Genomic DNA, 20,902 nt, shown 5'->3' with positions numbered 1-20,902 from the left:
GAGAAAAATTTGGAGCTGGAAGTCTTATAAAAACAAATGCTTAAGGGGGGTAGCTAGGTGGCGCAGTGGATAAAGCACCAGCTCTGGAGTCAGGAGTACCTGAGTTCAAATCCGGCCTCAGACACTTGACACTTGCCGGCTGTGTGACCCTGGGCAAGTAACTTAACCCCCCATTGCCTCACTAAAAAAACCAAAACAAAATAAAACAAAACTAATGCTTAAAACTGTATGTAACTAGAAAATAATGAAACACTTATGATAAAAAAAGTAATTGTTCTTCTGGTTCTCACTTCACTTTGCATCATTAACCATCTCCTTCAGCATTTTTTGTAGCTCATTCGTATTCTATCACATTCATATACCATAACTTGTACATCCATTCTCCAGTTGAAAGGCATCCCCTCAGTTTCCAATTCTTTGCTACCACAAAAAGAGGTGCTATAAGTATTTTTGTACACATGGGTCCTTTTCCTCATTCTTTGATCTTTTGGGGGGTATAGACCTACTAGTAGAATTGCTGGTTCAAGGAGTATACATAGTTTAATAGCTTTTTGGGCATAATTCCGAATTACTTTCCAGAATGGTTGGACAAGTTGACAGCTCCACCAATAGTACATTACTTGTTATCCCATAGACCCAGGAGCATTTGTCATTTTCCTTTTCTTTCGTGTTAACTGATGTGATAGGTATGAGGTGGTACTTCACAGTTGTTTTAATCTGCATTTCTCTAATCAATAGTGATTTAGAGCCTTTTTTTATATGATAAATATGGTAACTTGGATTTCTTCCTTTAAAAACTGACTATTCATATCCTTTTACCATTTATTAATGGAGGAATGGCTCTTATTGTAAATTTGATTCAGGTCCCTTTATATTTTAGAAATGAGACCTTTATCAGAAAAATTTGCTGCAAAGGTATCTCCTCCCCCCAACTCCCACCTCAGTTTCCTGTTTTCCTTCTAAAAAATTAGAAGCTGCATTGATTTTGTTTGTGTAAAACCTTTTCAATTTAATGTAATGAAACTTATACAGTTCACCTGTCAACTTCTTGTTTGGAAATGAACTCTACTCTATCTACAGATCTGACAGATAAATATCTTTTATGCTCCACTAATTTACTTATGATGTCACTTGTGAGGGCCAAATTTAATATATGGAGAGTTAATTTAGTGGCTCACCATAATATTGGGGTCCCAGAAATATTGAAGGATCTCTAGGTCCAAAGCTCCCTCCCCTCTGAACTGCCTTTTTAGATATTTCTCCCAGGCCGATAAAAAAGGAGCCTAACAGCCTCTTTTCCACAAATGAATCAGGTTTTATTAATAGAAATAAAATAAACAGCAAAGGCGAAATTAATAAAATCAAAGACAAGGGAATAGGGAAAAAGAAATATGGATAATCCTCCTAACTCTAACCTAAGTCTATACAATTCTCAAACTCGGTCCAGTTCAGCTACTTCAAAAAAGCAGGGCTCATAAGTTAACTGTAAAGAATTTGTTGTTGAGGTTTTTATGCCTCGGGGCGCACTGGCTTGGGGCTCCACAAACCTCAGGTGCTCCACTGCTGTGTATTCTCAGCTGATTCCTGGGCCTTCCAGCTTCCAGCTAGAATGCTGAATTTTCCTCCCCAATCCCAGAAAACCCCACACAGCCCCCAACCAATTGGATGGCCACTCTGGCAGTCACATGACTGCCCTCACTAGGCTTCCAATCATTATAATTTTGCCAGGCCCATGTAGGCGTGGGCGAGTGGTGATGATGTGAGGTGCCAGCGCCATGGCAGCGGCTACAACCAGTGGGCAGAGCACTATGCGGTTTGGGAAGTCCCAAACCTGTGCGCCCCGAGGCATAAAAACCTTAAATAACAATTAATTCTTTACATAACACCACCTGGGGTCCATAGCTTCAATGGAAAAACAGCTTTTTCAACCAGCACCCAGAAAGAAAGGGGAGGTCTTTCAAAACTGCCCCTGAAGAGTGGTTTCTCCTGACATTAGCAGCATACATCACTTCAGGGCAGGCCAGGTGTTGCCCCTCCCAATGAGTCAGCCAAATTCCAATAATCTTACCACACATTCTTTATATCTAAATTACGTACCCATTTTGAGACTATCTTAGTATACATACAGTGGGAGATGTTATTCTGTATCTAGTTTCTGCCATACTTTACAGTTTTCCCGAAAGGGTTTTTGTTTTGTTTTTTGTGTTTTGTTTTGTTTTTTGTAGTAGAGAGTTCTTGCCACAATAGCTAGGATCTTTTGAGTTTATCAAAGACTAGGTTACTGTGCTCATTTGCTTCTGCATATTGTATACCTGATCAATTCTATTGATAAACTTCCCTTTTTCTTACCCACTTTACCAAATTTTTAGTTGATTTTAGTTTTGTAGTATTGTTTGATATCTAGTACTGTTATTCCCTTTTCCTTCCCATTCCCCACCCCACCCCATTGATTCCCTTTATGTTTTTGCCCTTTTGTTCCACTGGATGAATTTCATTATTATTTTTTCTAGTTCTAGAAAGTAATTCTTTGGTAGTTTGATTGGTGTGGCAATGAATAATTTATTAATCTAAGTATTGTAATTTTTATTCTATTGCCTTGTCCTATCCATGAACAATTAATATTTTTCCTTGATGCCATTCTTTTTGTTGTTGTTGTTGTTTTTTTGGGTGAGGCAGTTGGGGTTAAGTGGCTGGGAAACCAGGGTCACACAGCTAGTGTTAAGTGTCTGAGGTCAGATTTGAACTCAGGTCCTCCTGAATCCAAGACCAGTGCTCTTTCCACTGTGCCACTTTGCTGCCCCAATTAATATTTTTCCAATTAATTTAGATGTCTTTATTTGTGTGAAGTGTGTTTTGTTACAGTGTTCATATAGTAACTGTGTGTTTCTTGGCAGGTTGATTCCCAAGTATTTTATTCTGTCCATAGTTATTTTAAATGGAACTTGTCATCCCATCTCTTCCTGTCGTATTTTGTTAGTTAATATATGCAAATGTGGAGTATTTGTATGGATTTCTATTATATCCTGCAACTTTGCTGAAGTTGTTAACTTTTTTGATTACTTTTTTAGTTGACTTTTTAGGGTTCTTTAGGTAAACTATCTTATAATGTAGAAAAAGTTATCTTTTTTGTTTCCTCATTGCCTATGAATTTTCCTTCAGATTTTTTTGTCTTTTTGTTATAGCTAGCATATCTCATACATTATTGAATAGTAATGGTTATAATGGACATCCTTATCTCACTTGTGATCTTAATAGAAAGACTTCTAGCTTATTTTCATTATAGATAATGTTTGTTCTTGGCTTTAGATATATACTAATGATTTTAGGGAAAGCTCTATTCATTCTTATGTTTTCTATTGTTTTTAATAGGAATGTGAGTCTTATTTTGTCACAGAGTTTTTCAGCATCTGTTAAAATAATCATATAGGTTTTGTTGGCTTTGTTACTAATATGATTAATTGTATTTATAGTTTTCCTAATATTGAACTGGCCCTGTATTCCTGGCATAAATCTAGCCCAATCATAATGTATGATTTTTGTGATGTATTGCTGTAGTCTCCTTGTTAATGTTATTAGTAATCTTAAATTACTACATTGGTATTCATTAGGGAATTTGGTCTATAGTTTTCTTTCCATAGTTAGTCTTAGTCTATATATGACTGTCCTTGGATTTATAGATACCAAGACCATATTTGTATCATAAAAGGAATTTAGTAGAATCGTTTGTAAACTTTACTTTTTTTTGGCAGGGCAGTGAGCTAGTAAGCGTCAAGTGTCTGAGGCCAGATTTGAACTCAGATCCTACTGAATCCAAGGCAGCTGCTTTTATCCACTGTGCCAACTAGCTGCCCCCTAAACCTATTTTTAAAAAAAAATAGCTTATGTAGTATTGGAACTCATTGTTTTTTTAAAATGTTTCATAGAATTTACTTGTAAATCCATGTGATCCTTGCCTTCTTTTATTTCATTTCTTTTTCCTAAGATAGGGTCATTTAAATATTCTGTTCTATTAATCTGGGCAATTCATATTTTTGTAAATATTCATCCATTTAATTTAGATTGTCAGTTTTATTGGTATATAGTTGGGCATAATAGCTCATAATAATTTCCTTTATTTCTTCATTAGTTATGAATTAATCTTTTTCTTTTTTCTTTGGCTGAGGCAATGTGGGTTAAGTGACTTGCCCAGGGTCACACAGCTATTAAGTGTTAAGTGTCTGAGGCTGGATTTGAACTCAGGTCCTCTTGACTCCAGGGCCAGTGCTGTATCTACTGCATCACCTAGCTGCTCCATCTTTTTCATTTTTGATAGAGGTAATTTGATTATCTTCATTCTTTCTTTTTTGAACTCCAATTAGCAAATGTCTTATATATTTTATTTTTTTTTAATTAGCACTGACCCTGGATTCAGGAGTACCTGAGTTCAAATCTGGCCTCAGACACTTAACATTTACTAGCTGTGTGACCCTGGGCAAATCACTTAACCCCAATTGCCTCACCAAAAAAAAAAAAATTAAAATTAAAAAAATTAATTCCTACTTTTTTAGTTCAGTTTGAAAAACTTTCACTTTTTTCAGTCTCTCCTTTGGTTTTCAGGATTTCAATTTGGATATTTAATTGGGGGTTTTTAATTTATTGCTTTTTTAGGTTTTTCATTTGCATGTCCCTTTGTTGATCTGCTCTTTTTCTTTTGCTTTAGATGAAAGAGTTTGGAGAGATACATTTTCCCCTAAGTACTCTTTTGGCTGCATCTTACAAATTTAGATATGTTGACTTATTGTTGTCATTATCTTTAATGAAATTATTGATTATTTCTCTAATTTATTCCTTTACCAATCCATTCCTTAGTATTAAATTATTTAATTTCCAATCAATTTTTAATATTTTCCTCAAAGATCTTTTTAAAATATATTTTTTGTTGTATGGTGGTCAGAAAAAGATGTATTTAATATTTCTGCTTTTCTGCATTTCTTTGTGAGGTTTTTCTGCCCTAACAAATAGTCAGTTTTTGTAAAAGTGCCATACACAGATGAGAAATAGGTATATTCTTTTCTCTTCCCTTTCAGTATTCCTCAGAGGTCTATCATATCTAACTTTTCTAAAATTCTATTCATCTCTCTAATTTCTTTCTTGTCTATTTTATGGCCATATTTATTTTGATCTGAGAGGGATAAATTGAGTTCCCTCACTATTAAAGTTTTATTGTCAATTTCCTTCTGAAACTCATTTAACTTTTCCTTTAAGTATTTAGATGCCATTTGGAGCATATATGTTCAATACTGATAGTAATTCATTGTCCTCTGGTATCTCTTAGCAAAATGTAGTTTCTCAGTATCTGTTTTAATTAAATCTATTTTTTCTTTTGTTTTATCTGAGGTTATAGCTGCTACCTCTGCCTTTTTTTAGTTCAGGTGAAATGTAATAGATGCTGCTCCAGTCCGTTATTTTAACTCTGTGTGTCTTTCTGTTTCAAGTGTGTTTCTTGTAAACACCATGTTGTTGGATTCTGGTTTCTAATCCATTATGGTCTCTTCTTCCATATGTTGGTGAGTTCATCCCATTCAAATTTACAGTTAAGATTACTAATTGGATTATTTCCCTCCCTCTTATTCTTTTATACTTTTCCTTCTCTTTTGTCCCTTGACCTCTCATTAAGAGTCTGTTTTGCTTCTGACTACTCTCTCAATCTACCCTTCCTCTTATCTCTCTCTGTCCTTTTCTATTACCTCCTTTCCCTTCTACTTTCCTGATAGTTAAGATGAATTCTGAGCTCAATTGTGTATATGTGTATTATTCCCTTCTTCAACTAATTCAGATGACCGAGAGGTTCAAGTGTAGCCTCTTCTTCCTCATTGTTCCCTCTGTTGTTTAAATTCTTCCTTGAAATAATTTTTCCGCATTCTTCCTCTTCATTCTGGCATTCTTCTTTTGAGATCATCTAAACTATTAGAATCATCCCTGGGCTTTCTGTCTAGATTCCTTCTAAGACCTCTGGTAATGATAAACTTCTGAGGGGTAACATGTATCATCTCCCTACATAAGAATGTAAACAATTTAACCTTGTTTAGTTCCATGTAATTTCACACTCATGTTTCCTTTTTTTGTGTTTCTTATGATGATTGTCAGATGTTTTACTCAACTCTGGGCTTTTCATCAGGAATTCTTGAAAGTCCTTTATTTTGTTAAAGAGCTATTTCCCCCGGCTGTAGTATTATACTCAGTTTTCCTGGGAGGTTATTCTTGGTTGTAAGCCTAGGTCTTTTGTCTTCTAGAATATCATATTCCAGGCTTTCTGTTTCTTTTCTTGGTAACTGCTAGGTCTTGCATGATCCTGACTGTATGTCCATGGTACCAGAATTCTTTCTTTTTGGCTGTTTGCAGTATTTTTTTCATGACCTGTGATTTCTGAATTTTGGTCATAATATTTCTGGGAGTTTTTTGTTTTTGGAGGTGGGGTTCTTTCAGGAGGTGACCAGTGGATTCTTTCGATTTCTTCTTTGTCCTCTGGTTCTAAAATATCTGGGATGTTTTATTTTATGATTTCTTGAAGTAAAAGATTTAGGCTCTTTTCTTTGTTCCTAACTTTCAGGTAGTCCAGTGATCCTTTTTTTCCAGTCTTTTTTTCTACTTTTTTGGTGAGGGGCTTGTTACAGGTGAGAAGGATCATTCTGTACACAGATGATCAATGTTAATAGATGCTAATTGACCAGACTTAACAGAGACAGATAAACAGACATCTTGTACTCTCCGCCCCCCCCCCCCCAGCAGAGCATGGTATAGGGAGCCCCTCGATCATGTCCTGGGTTCAGTAACACTTGGTCAACGAGTAGGGTGGCTGGTGAGGGGAAGGTCCTCAGTTGGGAGGGGGTGACAAGTGCCAGTTGATGCCCTCAGAGTAGGAAGAAGGGCACCCTGGAATGGGCACTTGTGGCTTTTGAAGTCCCTGGGAGAAGCTGAGGTGGGCATACTGGTCTCCTCACACATCACAAAGGGTCTTGCAGGCAAACTTGGGCAGCATGAAGGCCATGTGGTAGATATCCGAGTTGTAGTATTTGAGGTTCATTTTCCACATATTCCGCCAGAGGGAACAGAGACTTACAGAAGTGACACATCTCTCATGAGGTCCAGATACAACCATTGGCACTCACCCTGACAGCAGAGGATCCCATCATCTCTCAGCACTGTCTTTATCAGCTGGTAGTAAGATTCCTTGAACAAACTCTCGGCAGGACCCATGGGGTCTGAGGAGTCAGTGATGATGACATCAAAGATGTCATGGTTCTGTTGCATGAATTCAAATCCATCTCGAACATGCAATGTCAGCTTGGCCCTGGAGTGGCTCACAGCCATGCCCAGCAAATACTTCTTACAGACCTGAATCACGTCCTTGTCAGTCTCACACTGGATCACAGACTCCACAGATGGATGCTTCACCATGTCCTGAAGGCCGCTCCCCACCTCCCCACCACCAATGATGAGCACCTTTCATGGGCTGGGATGGCTGCAGAGGGGCAGGTTGGCAGTCATCTTCTTATATGAGAATTCATCATGACTCCATCCAGCACTGAAATGTTGTATATGAACCTCTGTTCTACTTCTGGCATTTCTTCCCGAGTTGTTGAGCAGTAAACACCATATCAATAATTCCTTGGTTTCTTCTGAAGCCACATTGGTTCTCAAGTAGATGACCATCTTCCAGGTGAAGGATCAGCCTATTAAGGAGGATTTTCACAATAATTAAGAGAGAGACCCCACTGTTATTTTCACAGGACAGCCTACTTCCCTTTCCTTTACAGAGATGGGCAATGGAGACATCCTTGAACTCCTGAGGGATAACCTCCTCTTGCCATATAATCTGGAAAATTTCCATCAGCTTTTGTATGACCAGTGGACCCCCTGCATTGTAAATCTCAGCTGGAATAGAATCAGCATCAGGCACTTTGCCACACTAGAGGAGTCTAATGGCATTCAAAATCTCTTCTTCAGTTGGAAGTTTGGCAAGAGAAGGATTAGTTTTAACCTGACTATAGCTTCATCATTGATTGATGATGGTCTGTTGAGAACACTGTGAAAGTGTTTAGTTCATCTCTCCAGGATCATGTCTTTATCGCTCATCAGTGTAGCTACATCAGCACTGAGTAGTTGAGATGGGCCATAAGTTTTTGGCCCATAAATAACCTTCAGGGCATCCAGATTGCTACTATCGGTGTGAAATTGAATTTTCATCTGCTTTCTTACTGAGCCAAAAGTCCTGAACCTCTCTAAGCTCCACTTGCACTTTGCTTTTGATGGAGTTAAATGCTGCCTTTTTATTTTTTAATTTAATTTAATTTTTTTTCCATTTACATGTAAGGGTAGTTTTCAACATTTCTTTTCATAAGATTTAGAGTTCCAAATTTTTCTCCCTCCCTCCCTCCCTTTCCTCCCCCCTCCACAAGATTGCAATCAGGTTATATAGGTACAACCCACAAGTGTTCTTTTTATCAGTTCTTTCTATAGCGGTGCATAGTAAACTTCCTCATGAGTTCCTTGGGATTGTCCTGGATCATTGCCCTGCTGAGCGTAAATGCTGCCTTTTTAGAAGCGGATGGACTATCCTCTGCTGGTAAACCCTGTGGAATTCTTCTGAATTTTCCCATCGTTTTCATCAAAATAATCTTGGTGTTTGCTAGTATTCTGGTCTGGATCAATAATATGATGTTGCACACCGAATCTCTGAAAGCCAGGCACTCCTTTTCTGCTCCACTGCTGCCAACTGTGTGTTGGCTCAGCTTTCCCTTCAGGTTGACAATGAACTGCTCATGCTCATAGAAGCACTCTTGTCTGTCATCTCCTAGTAGTCATCTTTCTTTGGGCCTGCTGCTTCTGTTGAATGTTTAGAGAGGATAAGTCTATGATTGGTCCAGCACTCTGTACTGCACATTGCCTCTATCACTCTCACATCTTGTCTTTTCCTTATAATTTATTAAATACCAATGTTTGCTGCGAGGGTGCATCCATAAAGTTTTATTGCATTTAGGTAAATGGTAAGATAGTGTCGGTGATAAGAAAAGCATGAGACATACAAGGCTTCAGTAGTAAGTGACCCTTGCTGTTTCAGTTCCATTCCTCTCAAGGATTCACTGCCATATCTGCCAGTCTCTGCCTACTCTGGCATTAAAGTCATGCAGAATTATAAGCTTGTCCTCTTTTGGAAACTGAGGGGATGCTCACCAGTTGGGGAATGGCTGAACACGGTGTGGTCTATGATTATGGTGACATTTGACGGTGGTTTGCATTCCCAATGGCTGAGGGAGGGGCTGAAAAGAGGGAGAGAATTTGGAATTAAAACTAAAACGAAAAGACATTGTTTTGAATTTCGGTGAAGAACTTCATTGGGCTTTGTTTTGGGAAAGTACATTTCATTATTTTAACTGTACTTTTTTCTGTTTCTTTAGAGATACCTGATTATTGTTCATCTTAAACCTTCCTGTTATATTATGTTTTCATAGTACGCAGTTCCTGTGCAGACTTCGGATTCCTTCCTGAGGCTTCCATCTCCTTTATTTAACAATGAGTGCACAGATCACAATCCTGTTGGTAAGTGCTCATGTGTTCTCATTCCTATTGAGAGTTAAGTCCTATTCTCATTCCCCTTTAAGGTTCGTCAGTAGTTTAATGAATCCACTGCTTAAATTTATGATCCCTTAAGCAGGCCTCTTCATTAGGATCAGGGACTTCTGGGGGCAGTTAGGTGGCGCAGTAGATAAAGCACCGGCCCTGGATTCAGGAGTACCTGAATTCAAATCCAGCCTCAGACACTTGACACTTACTAGCTGTGTGACCCTGGGCAAGTCACTTAACCCCCATTGCCCTGCAAAAAACCCCAAAAACAAAACCAAAAAAAAAAAGGATCAGGGACTTCTAAGTCTGAAAGCTTCTTAGGAGTGACCTAGTTGGAAGTTCTCTACAATACTGGGGTCACAGTTGTTCAGACTTTGCTTGATAACTTCCAGGGAGCTCACCACTTGCCTTCTGAGGCAGCTCCTTCTGTTTTAGACACTTCTGGTTGCTCTAAAATCTTTTTTCTTGGTTACCTGAAGTCTGCTCCCTTAACTTCTGCCTTCCTGTCTTCATTCTGCTCTCTAGAGTAACAGAGCAACCATTCAGGTATTCTGAAATGGTGACATTTTCTATCTACATCTTCAACTGGCCATGATGTGATTCTCCCTCCTCCTCAGGGCTGACTTGCCCAATTCACACTGCCCTGGGCAGGTGGGCTCCTCTAGGGTGGCCATCCTCCTGAAGGCAGTTTGCTAGCCCAGCCCACCCAGCCTCCTGCCCCTCAACCATTGGATGCGCCCAAGGAGAACACTCAGCTTCTGGTGCAGACCTTTGCTTTATCCTCTGTTTCCTCTTTCATGGTTGCTGCTCAGTATATCCTTGAGCGTCTGTTTTAGGAGTTTCTTTGTTTTGCTTACTTTTTCTTGGTTATTCTTCTGGGATTTCCAGGCTTTCTGGTGGACCAGGTCTTTCAATGTAACAGAAGAATAATTATGGAGATGTGCAAGGTAGACCAAACTCTCAGTATGGATCACTACAGTCAGCCCAAGATTTTGGCCGTAAGTTCAGTTTGGAAATGCCCTTGCTTATTTACTTGGTGTTCGTTTTAGTGCTTCTTCCACTCTGATTCCCAGACTCTCACCAGGCTAGTTCAGTGAATGAAAGAAGTGCAAAGCATCTATTAAGCCCTTACTGTGTGCCAAGTACTGTCTAAAGAAATTGGGATGCAAATATGAAAGCAAGTCACTTCACTTTCTCAGCCCGCCAGGTTGGTTGTTGAGAGAAAATGAGGCCATGTTTGTCTAGCTCTTTGCAAACCTTCAAATGCTGTATCAATTACAGCTGCTAATTATTATCATTATTATCATTATTACTTTAGTCGGGGAGATTATTCAAATTGAAGAGCAACGGCAGAGTGGTAGTCTAGGAATTGCTACAAATAGTGAGTGAGAGGAACAATAAAGCCGTTTGTTTATACTGATTACATGACAATGATCTGATGACAGTTTTCAGAGAACAAGGTGAAGTTTAGGTCCATATCAACTCACTTAGTCTTACCTAACTCTTGCAATGGCCTTTTAACTGCTTTCTGCTCTTCAATCCCCCAAAGACCTCGTACAGCTCTAGGAGAGTCATCTTTCTGTCATTTTTCATTGTCAAAAATAGTGACTCCTCCGACCTCCATAGCCCAGCATTCCTTTACCTCCACAATTAGGTCCTCGGCTACTCCTCCAACCCTTCTCCCACTGTTCTCCAACACCAGTCTCCGGCTCTGGCCAGGCTGTCCTTAGGACATGTTTTGAGTATTCCCACCTCCGTGCCATCTCTTGCAGGGAAGCCCTCCCAATTTCCCTCTGTCTTTCTAAATCCTACCCCTCGTTCAAGGCCCAGTTCACACTCAGCCTACATCGTTTCTCCAAACACTACGCATAGCACTGATTTTTCCTTCTTCTGAACTCATAGCATCATAGAATCTTAGATTTAGACGCTATCTGGTCATCTTGAGGTCATAGGATTAAGAGATTGAGAGCAGGAAGGGACCTTTGAGATCATGGAGTTCAGTCCCCTACTTAATTTGCTTCTTATCTTTTCCACTCAAACTATATTTTTAATAGTATTTTACTTTTTTCCAATTACATGTAAAGACAGTTTTCAACATTTGTTTTTGTAAGATTTTGAGTTCCATGATCCAACCATTTTGGAGAGCACTTTGGAACCATACCCAAAAGGCTATAAAACTGTGTATACCCTTTGACCCAGCAATACCACTACTAGGTCTAGATCCCGAAGAGATCATATAAAAGGGAAAAGGACCCACGTGTACAAAAATACTCATAGCTGCTCTTTTTGTGGTAGCAAAGATTGGAAATTGAGGGTATGTCCATTAATTGGGGAATGGCTAAACAAATTGTGGTATATGAATATAATGGAATACTATTGTGCTGTAAGAAATGATAAGCAGATGGAATTCAGAAAAACCTGGAAAGACTTACATGAATTGATGCTGAGTGAAATGAGCAGAACCAAGATAATATAGTACACAGTATCAACAAGATTTTGTGTTGATCAATTGTGATAGACTTAACTCTTCTCAGCAGTACAGTGATCCAAGACAATGCCAAAAGACATGGTGGAAAGTGCTCTCCACATTCAGAAAAAGAACTATGGAGTCAGAATGCAGATTGAAGCATACTATTTTTACTTATGTTGTTGTTTTTTTGTTATTGTTCTTGTTTATTCTTTCTTGTTTTTTTTTTCTTTCCTTTTGGTTCTGATTAATGTGGAAGTATGTTTAACATGATAGTAATGTATAACCTTTATCAAATTGCTTGCTGGCCTTGGGAGGGGGGAGGGAAGGGAGGGTAGGAGAAAATTTTGGAACTCAAAAATATCTTTACATGTAATTGAGAAAAATTAAAGATTTAAAAATTAAATTTAGAAATTAAAAAAAAAAAGATTGTGAGTTCCAGATTTTTCTCCTTCTCTCTTTCCCTCCCCACTCCTTGAAGACAGCAAGTGATCTGATGTAGGTTATACAGTACAATCATGTTAAGCATATTTCCAGATTAGTCATTCAAACTATACTTTTACCATATTCTGTCTTGTACTAGTAGTTAATTTTTTCATGCGTTTGTATCTATTAAAGGCTGCTAAGGGGTCATCTGTATGAGTTGCCATATTTTCCAGAAACACTGGACCCCCCCCCAGTTGACTTAATTTGTTATTTGCATCCCAAACTGGACTTGCTATGTGTCCTTGGGAGTCAAGACAGACGACAGTCAGTTTGTGGCAGGCTAGGGTAATGCTTGTGCAGCTGGGATCCTGTAGATAAGCAGATCCTCCTAGCTTCGTAGTCTAGCAGTTCCCAAGGGAAAAGAATGTGGCTTCTGCTGTAGTCTTGCTCCTCCTTTTTGGGAGGGGTTTTGTCCTTTCCCCCCCTTTACTGTACCTTTCTCCTTCCATGCCATGCCCCTTTAAACTGAGATTCCTGCTATCTCCTTCCTCTGTCCTGCTGTCATAAATATGCAAACTTCTGTGTGGATTGTGAACTTTTTGGGTTCCACGTGCATGTTTACTTCTCTTGTAATAAGCATAGTTTTCATGTAAGTTGCATGAAGGTCTGATTGCTGGTTGACATTTTATCTACCCACCTTATTTGTAGGGGCCTGGAGAGGGCAGCAGCCATGCATGTTTTGTATAGTTTTTCCCTCCCCTTCCCACCTGTAGTACGTTGCACATAGAAGGTGCTCAAGAAATATTTGTTAATTAAGTGAAAAAAAGCTTAATTGTTCCTCAAGGCCAGCAATGTCCAGAGAATTGGGTGATGCCACACTCTGTTTAGAAAGAGTATATTTTCATTTAGCAAGGTCTTCCTTCCTGTTCTCTTTTTTTCTTAAAATTAAAATTTATTTAGAACCAGTCCTTAATAGAGAATTCTACTTCTTCTAGGTTCTCTGCTAAATCACCTAAAAAAGACCTTTAAAGAGAAATGAAATGCCTATTTTACTTCTTAAAAAGTTGTTTTATTGGGGAAGCTAGGTGGCGCAGTGGATAGAGCACCGGCCCTGGAGTCAGGAGGACCTGAGTTCAAATCCGGCCTCAGACACTTACCACTTACTAGCTGTGTGACCCTGGGCAAGTCACTTAACTCCAATTGCCTCCACAAAAATAAAAATTTAAAAATTTAAAAAAAAGTAATAAATATTTTTATTTATAGTTTTGGGTTCCAATTTTTATCCCTCTTTCCCTCCCTCACTTTCCCCCTCCCTGAGGTGGTAAGCAATCAGATATCGGTTATACGTGTACGATTATGTAAAACTACCATATTAGTCATTTTGTATGAGAAAACTTACATAAAAGAAAAAATGAAAGAAAGTGGGAAAAATATATTTTCAAACAAAATGGAAAATTAGTTTATTGTGAATATGATAAGACTGTTGACAGCATGTTTAAATTACAGGAAATTCAGTTATTTTTCTTCTTTCAAAGTCTTCAAGAAAAAAACACCATAGTTATAAGAACATGTTTTAAAAAGGCAATAAAAATAATTATTTTCTATGATATACCGATATATAACTCTTTTCTGTTTCCTTTTTGTCTAGAGGCCTAATTCAGGAAGAGAGGTAAGAATCCATGTCTTAATAAAGAAAAGGTTGTTTATGGTAAAAACAATAACAAAACTTGCTTTTAGTATTTTTTAAATAAATATATTTATGATTAGAAAGGGTACCTTGTTATTAATAGAAAAGATTCAGCTAAAAAGGACGGCAGGTACAAATAAAGAAATCTTAGTATGCCCTACCTATCTTTTTATAACATTTAAACTATTTAAACTGATTTGTTTTTGAAGTCTGACAATTTTCTCTGTGCTAAAGTTACACGGATAACCTTCATTGACAAATGAATGGAATGAGATCCCATATTTTTCCTTAGGGCACTAGAATGGTCTCTTGTCAAAGTGATGATTGGCAACCAAGATGCAACATGCCCATCCAGGATTTATAAATTGAAATCAGAGAATTACCACATTTTAGGAGATTATTTAATATTAACATTTGGCGATTTGTGGGTGAATGGTAGTCAAGTAATGGGTCTGCCAGGGTTGTATACTCTCCACTGTGTCCCTCACTGGTTGTGTAGCCTGTCAAAACTTAGAAGGGGTGAAAAACAAGAGTCATCTATAAGAATCCTTGTCCCTTCTCTTTCCATCATCCCTAGACCGGTTATGGTCTTGGTGTATTGTCTTGGGGCAGCTAGGTGGCACAGTGAATAAAGCACTGGCCCTAGAGTCAGGAGGACCAGATTTAAAATCTCACCTCAGACACTTACTAGCTGTGTGACCCTGGGCAAATCACTTAACTGCAATTGCCTTAAACATCTGGGGCCATCTCGTCATCCTAATGTATATCTTGCCACTGGACCCATATGGCTCTGGAGGAGAGAGTGAGGTTGGTGGCCTTACACAGCCCTCCCTCACATCTAATTCAGTGCAAGTCATGACATCACCTCCTGTTGTCATGGTCCTCTTGGAAAACAAGAACAAACAACAACAGCAACCATCTGGTTCTGTTTGTCAAATACCTGCTGGTTTTTATGAGTTAATGAAGTTTCTGTAGATGGTATTTATATTTATTAGATCTTAGGATATAAATGTATAAAAAGATATGGACATAGAAACAAGGTGATATATCGAGTTGAAAGAGAAATAGCCTGAAAGCTTCACTAAGCAGAGCTTTTGGGTGCTGCATTTGGAGCTCTCCTTATATGATACATGAATGAGAGGTACAGTCACTGGGGCTTTGCTCGAAAAAGCAACTTCTAGAGTGTGTTTGAGAAGCAGGGCAGCTTGTTCAGGGCATTGCCCTATCTGGATCTATTACTGTGCTTAGGAATCATTAGCAGTCATGGGGATGGGACAGCTTAGAGGGCCTGTACCTTTGAGTCATTATATTAAAAAAACATTCAAGTCATAATTGGTAAATTGTTAGTGTTAAATCTATTTTGATGAATTCTAACTTTGGTCTTTTGGGCCTGGTTCCAGTGTATGGGACTCACTGTTCAAAAATTCTGAAGAGCCAGCTTGTCAGCTGTTCAGTGTAGCTTCAGCTCTATTGTTCTCACCTTCCTTCTGAGGATAATGAAATGGTTTAATCAAATTCATCTCCTCCATACTAGTCCCAGTGCTTTCTCACAGATGGAAGAAAGTGTGGTACTCTGTTCTAAGCATTTCTGCCAGCCCCCTGCACCTCCTTCCTAAAAAGGGATATTCAGTTTGAGGTTAAAACTCTCATTCACTGGCATCCAGTATATTTAGGGTCACTAACCCAAACAGGAAGATTTTTATATTCAATGATGAATTGATAATTAATTTATGAAATCATGAAACAGGGGCAGGCACACCCAGTTCTTCGGGTACTTACCAGGAAAGACCACAATTTGTGACAGAAAATGGGGTGACAGTCACACTTTAATTAAACCCAGATATGGGAGGTAAAAAGCCCAGAAAGGCACAGGCAAATGGCAAAAAGTGGTGCAGAGGCAGATAGTGGTATGGGTACAGGAAATAGGATGAAGAAGAGGATGTGGAGAGGCAGAGAAAATGACTCAGGTAAGCATGGATTAGAGTTGGGGGCAGTCTGCAGCACGGACCTATGGAGATGGAAGAGGATTTGGGGAGCAGGAGTTTGAGGTCGCATTTTTATAGGATTTTTTTTTTTTTTTGGGTGGGGAAACAGAGCAACTCCTCCGAACTGTTCCACCTTTCAGTTAGTTCATTAACACAACCAGATCAACTCAGATTTATCGGCCAAACTTCCAAGTCATTATCCCAAAGTTATCCGCACCTTTTTGATATTCTGTTGCTCTTATGTGTGTGGGGGTGGGGGTCTGAATTTTGTCTGGAATTTACATATTGTAGAACCAGAAGCTTGCCAAGCTGCGTCGCAATGGTTTCTCTTGATGGGGCACGTGTTATCAGGATGTGAATTTTAGCTAATGGATGATACAACCTGTCAGTTATGCTTCTTTGATCTTTGGGATGGTTTGTGCATGACTTTCAGGATTCTCTTTGTGATCTTATTTCCTATTATTGTTACTTTATACTGGCTCTCTACAAAACTCGCTTCTTGGACTGACTAGAAGAGAGCAGGGTTGTCAGCGGTCCCAAACAAGATACAATTTTAACACAAGTGAGCAGCATCTGGCTTGACTTCATGATGACCTGAACAAGGACTCTGTATATGACAGTACAAAAATCTCCGTCTGTCCTCCAGATCTAGGCACTAGCTAACAGGCATTCCTTTGCTGGGCTCCCTGGGTGCTTTTAGATATGTGAGAGGCACTTATTTCATGCAGATAGAAAACACCCTTTGGTCGCTTATGCTATAGAGTCAAAGCATCTTTAACATTGACCTGCAGACGTCATAGGAAATAGAGTATATGCTGAAGTCAAATTAGCAGATTTTACGAAGGTTTATGATTTAAAGCTATGGGACTTCTTTGTCACGGAAGCATATTTTTGTGAAGTGTGTTGAACAATCCAATTATATCACTTTGCAGATTCCTATCAAGGTCCTGTTTGTATTTCTGAAATCTCTAAATAAAACAGTGACTCGACTCTCCCAGATTGATGACTTTTTGCCGCCTACTTTTGTCACCATCAATGGTCTAGAAGTCTGCACTAATGTTGTTCTTAAGGTAGGTGCCTGATTTCATTCTTAGGGTGAAGCTTTATTTAAGGCAGAATCTAGCTGAATGCCTTGGTCCAGTCATCAGAAACTCCTCCCTAGATGTTTTTGCAGAACACCATATTGTACCCCATTTTGTTTGTCCTCCTCATCTAGGAGCTGATGAGCTTATGAAGATAGATTAGATAATTATGCCACATCCTGAAGCTACAAAGGAATAAAGGGTGACAGTAACAATTCCTACCAAAAGACTGAACTTATCAATTGTTAAAAGAAAATGGGGGTGGGGAGGGCAGCTAGGTGGCACAGTGGATAAGGCACTGGCCCTGGAGTCAGGAGGACCTGAGTTCAAATCCAGCCTTAGACACTTGATACTTACTAGCTGTGTGACCCTGGGCAAGTCACTTGTTAAGGGCTAAAATTCTAGCTAAACTGTCTAAACTATTTAATGAGTGGTCGCCAATAAATTATAAGCTTTAGCAAGAGTTAGGCTTTTAAGCATTTATTAAGGAGAATAAGAATTTGGTAAAGAAAAAGAAAGGCCTAGATTCCTATCTATTAAAGGGAGAGCACATTTCTAGCTCCGCTCTCCGCCAGAGTCCAAAAGGAAGAGAGCCTCCGTCTCCTCCTTCCTCCTCCCACTAGTCCGCGTCACTTCCTGATACCAAAGACTCCTGGTCTTGCCCTCAAAGACCTTCGCTTCATGGGCAGAACTCTTCTACAGTTAGTATCCAGCAGGTGGCGTTATTCCAATCGTTACAGTCCCCCCTGTTGTTCCTCAAGAAACAAAATGTTTCCTTGACGGAACAGTAAAAAGAATATAATAACTATTGCTAACTAATAATATGTGAACAACAATATAGAAAAGGAAGAGAGGAAAGTTTTGTCCAGAGGGGCGATTTTTTTTTTTTTTGTCCTCATGAACCGACGCTTTGACATTGGTCTTGCAAAGGGAGGGCCTCTGCAGAGAGTACATATTACAGATGGTGTATATTATAACCGAAAAAGAAAAGAGAAAAAAACAAAACAAAACTGTTCATTTAAAGTCTCTGAAAGTCTTTTCTCAGATGTCCTCTAGGTGTAGTCGTGGAATGGAAGTCTTTTCAGGGGTTGATGTGTGGATACTGGTAATCAGCCAGGAAATTTCCTACAAAATTGAGCTTAACAGAACTTTAAAATAGCTTTGTCAATAATCAAATCAAACAATGAAAGTTCTCAAAAACATGTCTAAGGGAATTCAGAATCTTAGTTGTTACACATGAAACATATAATAAAACAAAAATTGAAACATTCTTTAAAATTATAATATTACTATTATATATTATATAATATTACTATAGTCCCCCCCCCTTATGGAGGGTAATTGAGAAGACAATTGCTGTGATATTAATTTTTCAAAATAATTTTTATCTTTGTTTCATCACTTTTTGCATCATCTGCCTAATCATCCTCATGCCATTATGAGAAATTTAAAAAATCTAATATAATTGGTAACAGGTGTCAAGGCCAAATTCAACACTGTATTTATCATGACACCTGAGATAATTATGGGGGTTACCATAAAAGAACAGAGAAATGATGGGATATGAGCATTCCCACACTTGAGCAATATGTACTGCCCATACAGTATGCCAGGCTTAAAATAGGTGGATGGAATATATGTCCATGCCACCGAACATATTGGAGGAAACTGAGTCAGACTTAATCAGATGCATGGGATTGAGATGTCCATGGCATCAGGCATATAGGAGGGAGCATAGAAGCCAGGCGTAGAATAAGATGGGTGGGATGAATACTTCCAGCCATCTGTACAATATTGTGGGGAAAAATAAAATAAAATATTAAACCAAGAGAATCCAACCTCAACATTAGTCAAAAGCCGTTCCCTCGGCCATACCTTGACTTCATGCATGTCTCCCCTCATGTGACAATTCAGTGTCTGCTCTTGCATGTATTCCTCTTGTGATTGGATGGCATCTTGGCCAACTGGCATCTGATAACTCAGAATAAAGGCAATTAATGTCTTAAATGATAAGTTCCCATAATCCAAGTCTCATATGGATTTAAAAATTGAGGATAATAAATGATTGCAAAAAATGTGAATACATCTTGACTCAGAACACAATATATAATTATGCAACAATTTCAAATAATACCCCTTTTTTTTACTTAGTATACAATTACTTTTTTGAAAAATCTGAACATATTTAAATAAAAGTTAAAGCACAACACAATCTCAAAGACAACTTTTACAAATGTTCCCCTCTTTTTTTTTTTTTTGGAATATGCTTATCAAAAATAATACTTCTAGAATCAATTTACACTTGCCATGGCAAACAATTTGCCAGGGAAATGCTTTAAAGAGTTTGATCAAATAATCAGTTGAGAAAAAAAATAACAAAAACAAACAACTCAGAATATGGGAGCACAATACTCCTAGAATTAACATTGTATTATGAAATCTAAACCATGTTTCAAAATTAGATAGATGAATGAATAGAAGAAAATACACATGGAACAATAAAATACAGTGAAATTCAAACTAAGGAAATCTAAATGAATATGAACTTAATATCAATAAGAGTATTATAAAATATAAACTTGATCACATGACTATAAAAAGCTTTTACAAATATTCTCCTTGTTTTAGAAACTAAGTATAAGACACAATCTCAAAAGCATTAAAATCTCTATGAAAATAAACCCATACCATTAATTTCAAAATGTATATGTAATAGTATAGAAATCCTATGTAACCTCTGAACTGATACTATTAATAATCTGAGTGAATTTAGAACACTTTTGATTCCGATATCTAAAATCCCCAATACTCATATCAATACCTTGCTTCTTACTTCTACATTTCTGTAAAATATATATACTTCCATGGCAAAAGAAGCGGAGTCTTGAACTATGGTGATGATTGTCATTCTTATTCAGCTTAAGTTTTTCTTCTTTAACCCCTCTATATTGTCTGTCAGTCTTTTCACCATACAAATGCTTTATAAGATTACTAATTAAAGACAAAAGCAGGTTAGCAAAATTATGAACAAAACGAGCATATCTGGAATTTAAAGGGTTTTCTAAGGTTGTCTCAGAAGCACAGCCAGGCTGGGGAAGGGCTGAGCCTGAAGCTGCAAATGTAGTTAGAGAAAGTTGAGCATGCGCATTAGATCTTTGGACTTCCCGGGCAGGGGAAGCAAAGGGCTTGGCCATGGGGGGAGTAGAGGGTGGGGTCTGGAGAGGAGGGGAGGGACCAGCACAATTTGAATCAGACTTGATTTTGAACTCAGGCCTGGATTCCTCTTCCCCCACTTTGCCTCCAGGTGCTAGGGGATTAAAAACTTCTAGAGGGTGGGTCATTGCCTCCAGGCATGCAAAATTAGAGCAACAATTAGTGTTAGAATTGGGAAAAGCTGCAGGAATCTCTTCAGGTTTCTCTGAAAAAGCATGGTTGGGAGAGGGAGTGATATTTCCTTGTGTGAGTAAGTTGCTGGCTCTTTTAACAAAAATAAAAATAAAAATAGAAAATCCACAAAAACAAAGCATTAACATGATCTTATCCCCCATTTGTCTGGTTAAACAGACTAAAATCAAAAATAGGGTAATTAGGGAGTTTAAAAGGTCCATTCGAAAAAATTTAAAGGAAAACACAGCCAGTACTCCAGTACTTA

General features: G+C 38.3%; 1 protein-coding gene and 1 pseudogene across 3 annotated transcripts in view; one reads left to right on the top strand and one right to left on the bottom strand.

Annotated features, from left to right (window-relative positions):
- TCTN1 (tectonic family member 1) overlaps positions 1 to 20,902 on the top strand; it is a 54,098-nt gene that overhangs the window by 17,957 nt on the left and 15,239 nt on the right. For all 3 annotated transcript variants that reach the window (XM_043964055.1, XM_043964071.1, XM_043964063.1), the window contains 4 exons: positions 9,492 to 9,579; positions 10,492 to 10,601; positions 14,145 to 14,165; positions 17,101 to 17,238. In XM_043964055.1, the coding sequence (XP_043819990.1) occupies positions 9,492 to 9,579; positions 10,492 to 10,601; positions 14,145 to 14,165; positions 17,101 to 17,238 (357 nt within the window). The remainder of the gene's footprint in view (positions 1 to 9,491; positions 9,580 to 10,491; positions 10,602 to 14,144; positions 14,166 to 17,100; positions 17,239 to 20,902) is intronic.
- Positions 6,977 to 7,692, bottom strand: LOC122736637 (annotated as a pseudogene).

Source organism: Dromiciops gliroides, chromosome 1 (assembly GCF_019393635.1).
Source record: "Dromiciops gliroides isolate mDroGli1 chromosome 1, mDroGli1.pri, whole genome shotgun sequence".
Classification (NCBI taxonomy): Eukaryota; Metazoa; Chordata; class Mammalia; order Microbiotheria; family Microbiotheriidae; genus Dromiciops; species Dromiciops gliroides.
This window is presented reverse-complemented; position numbering and strand designations above follow the sequence as displayed.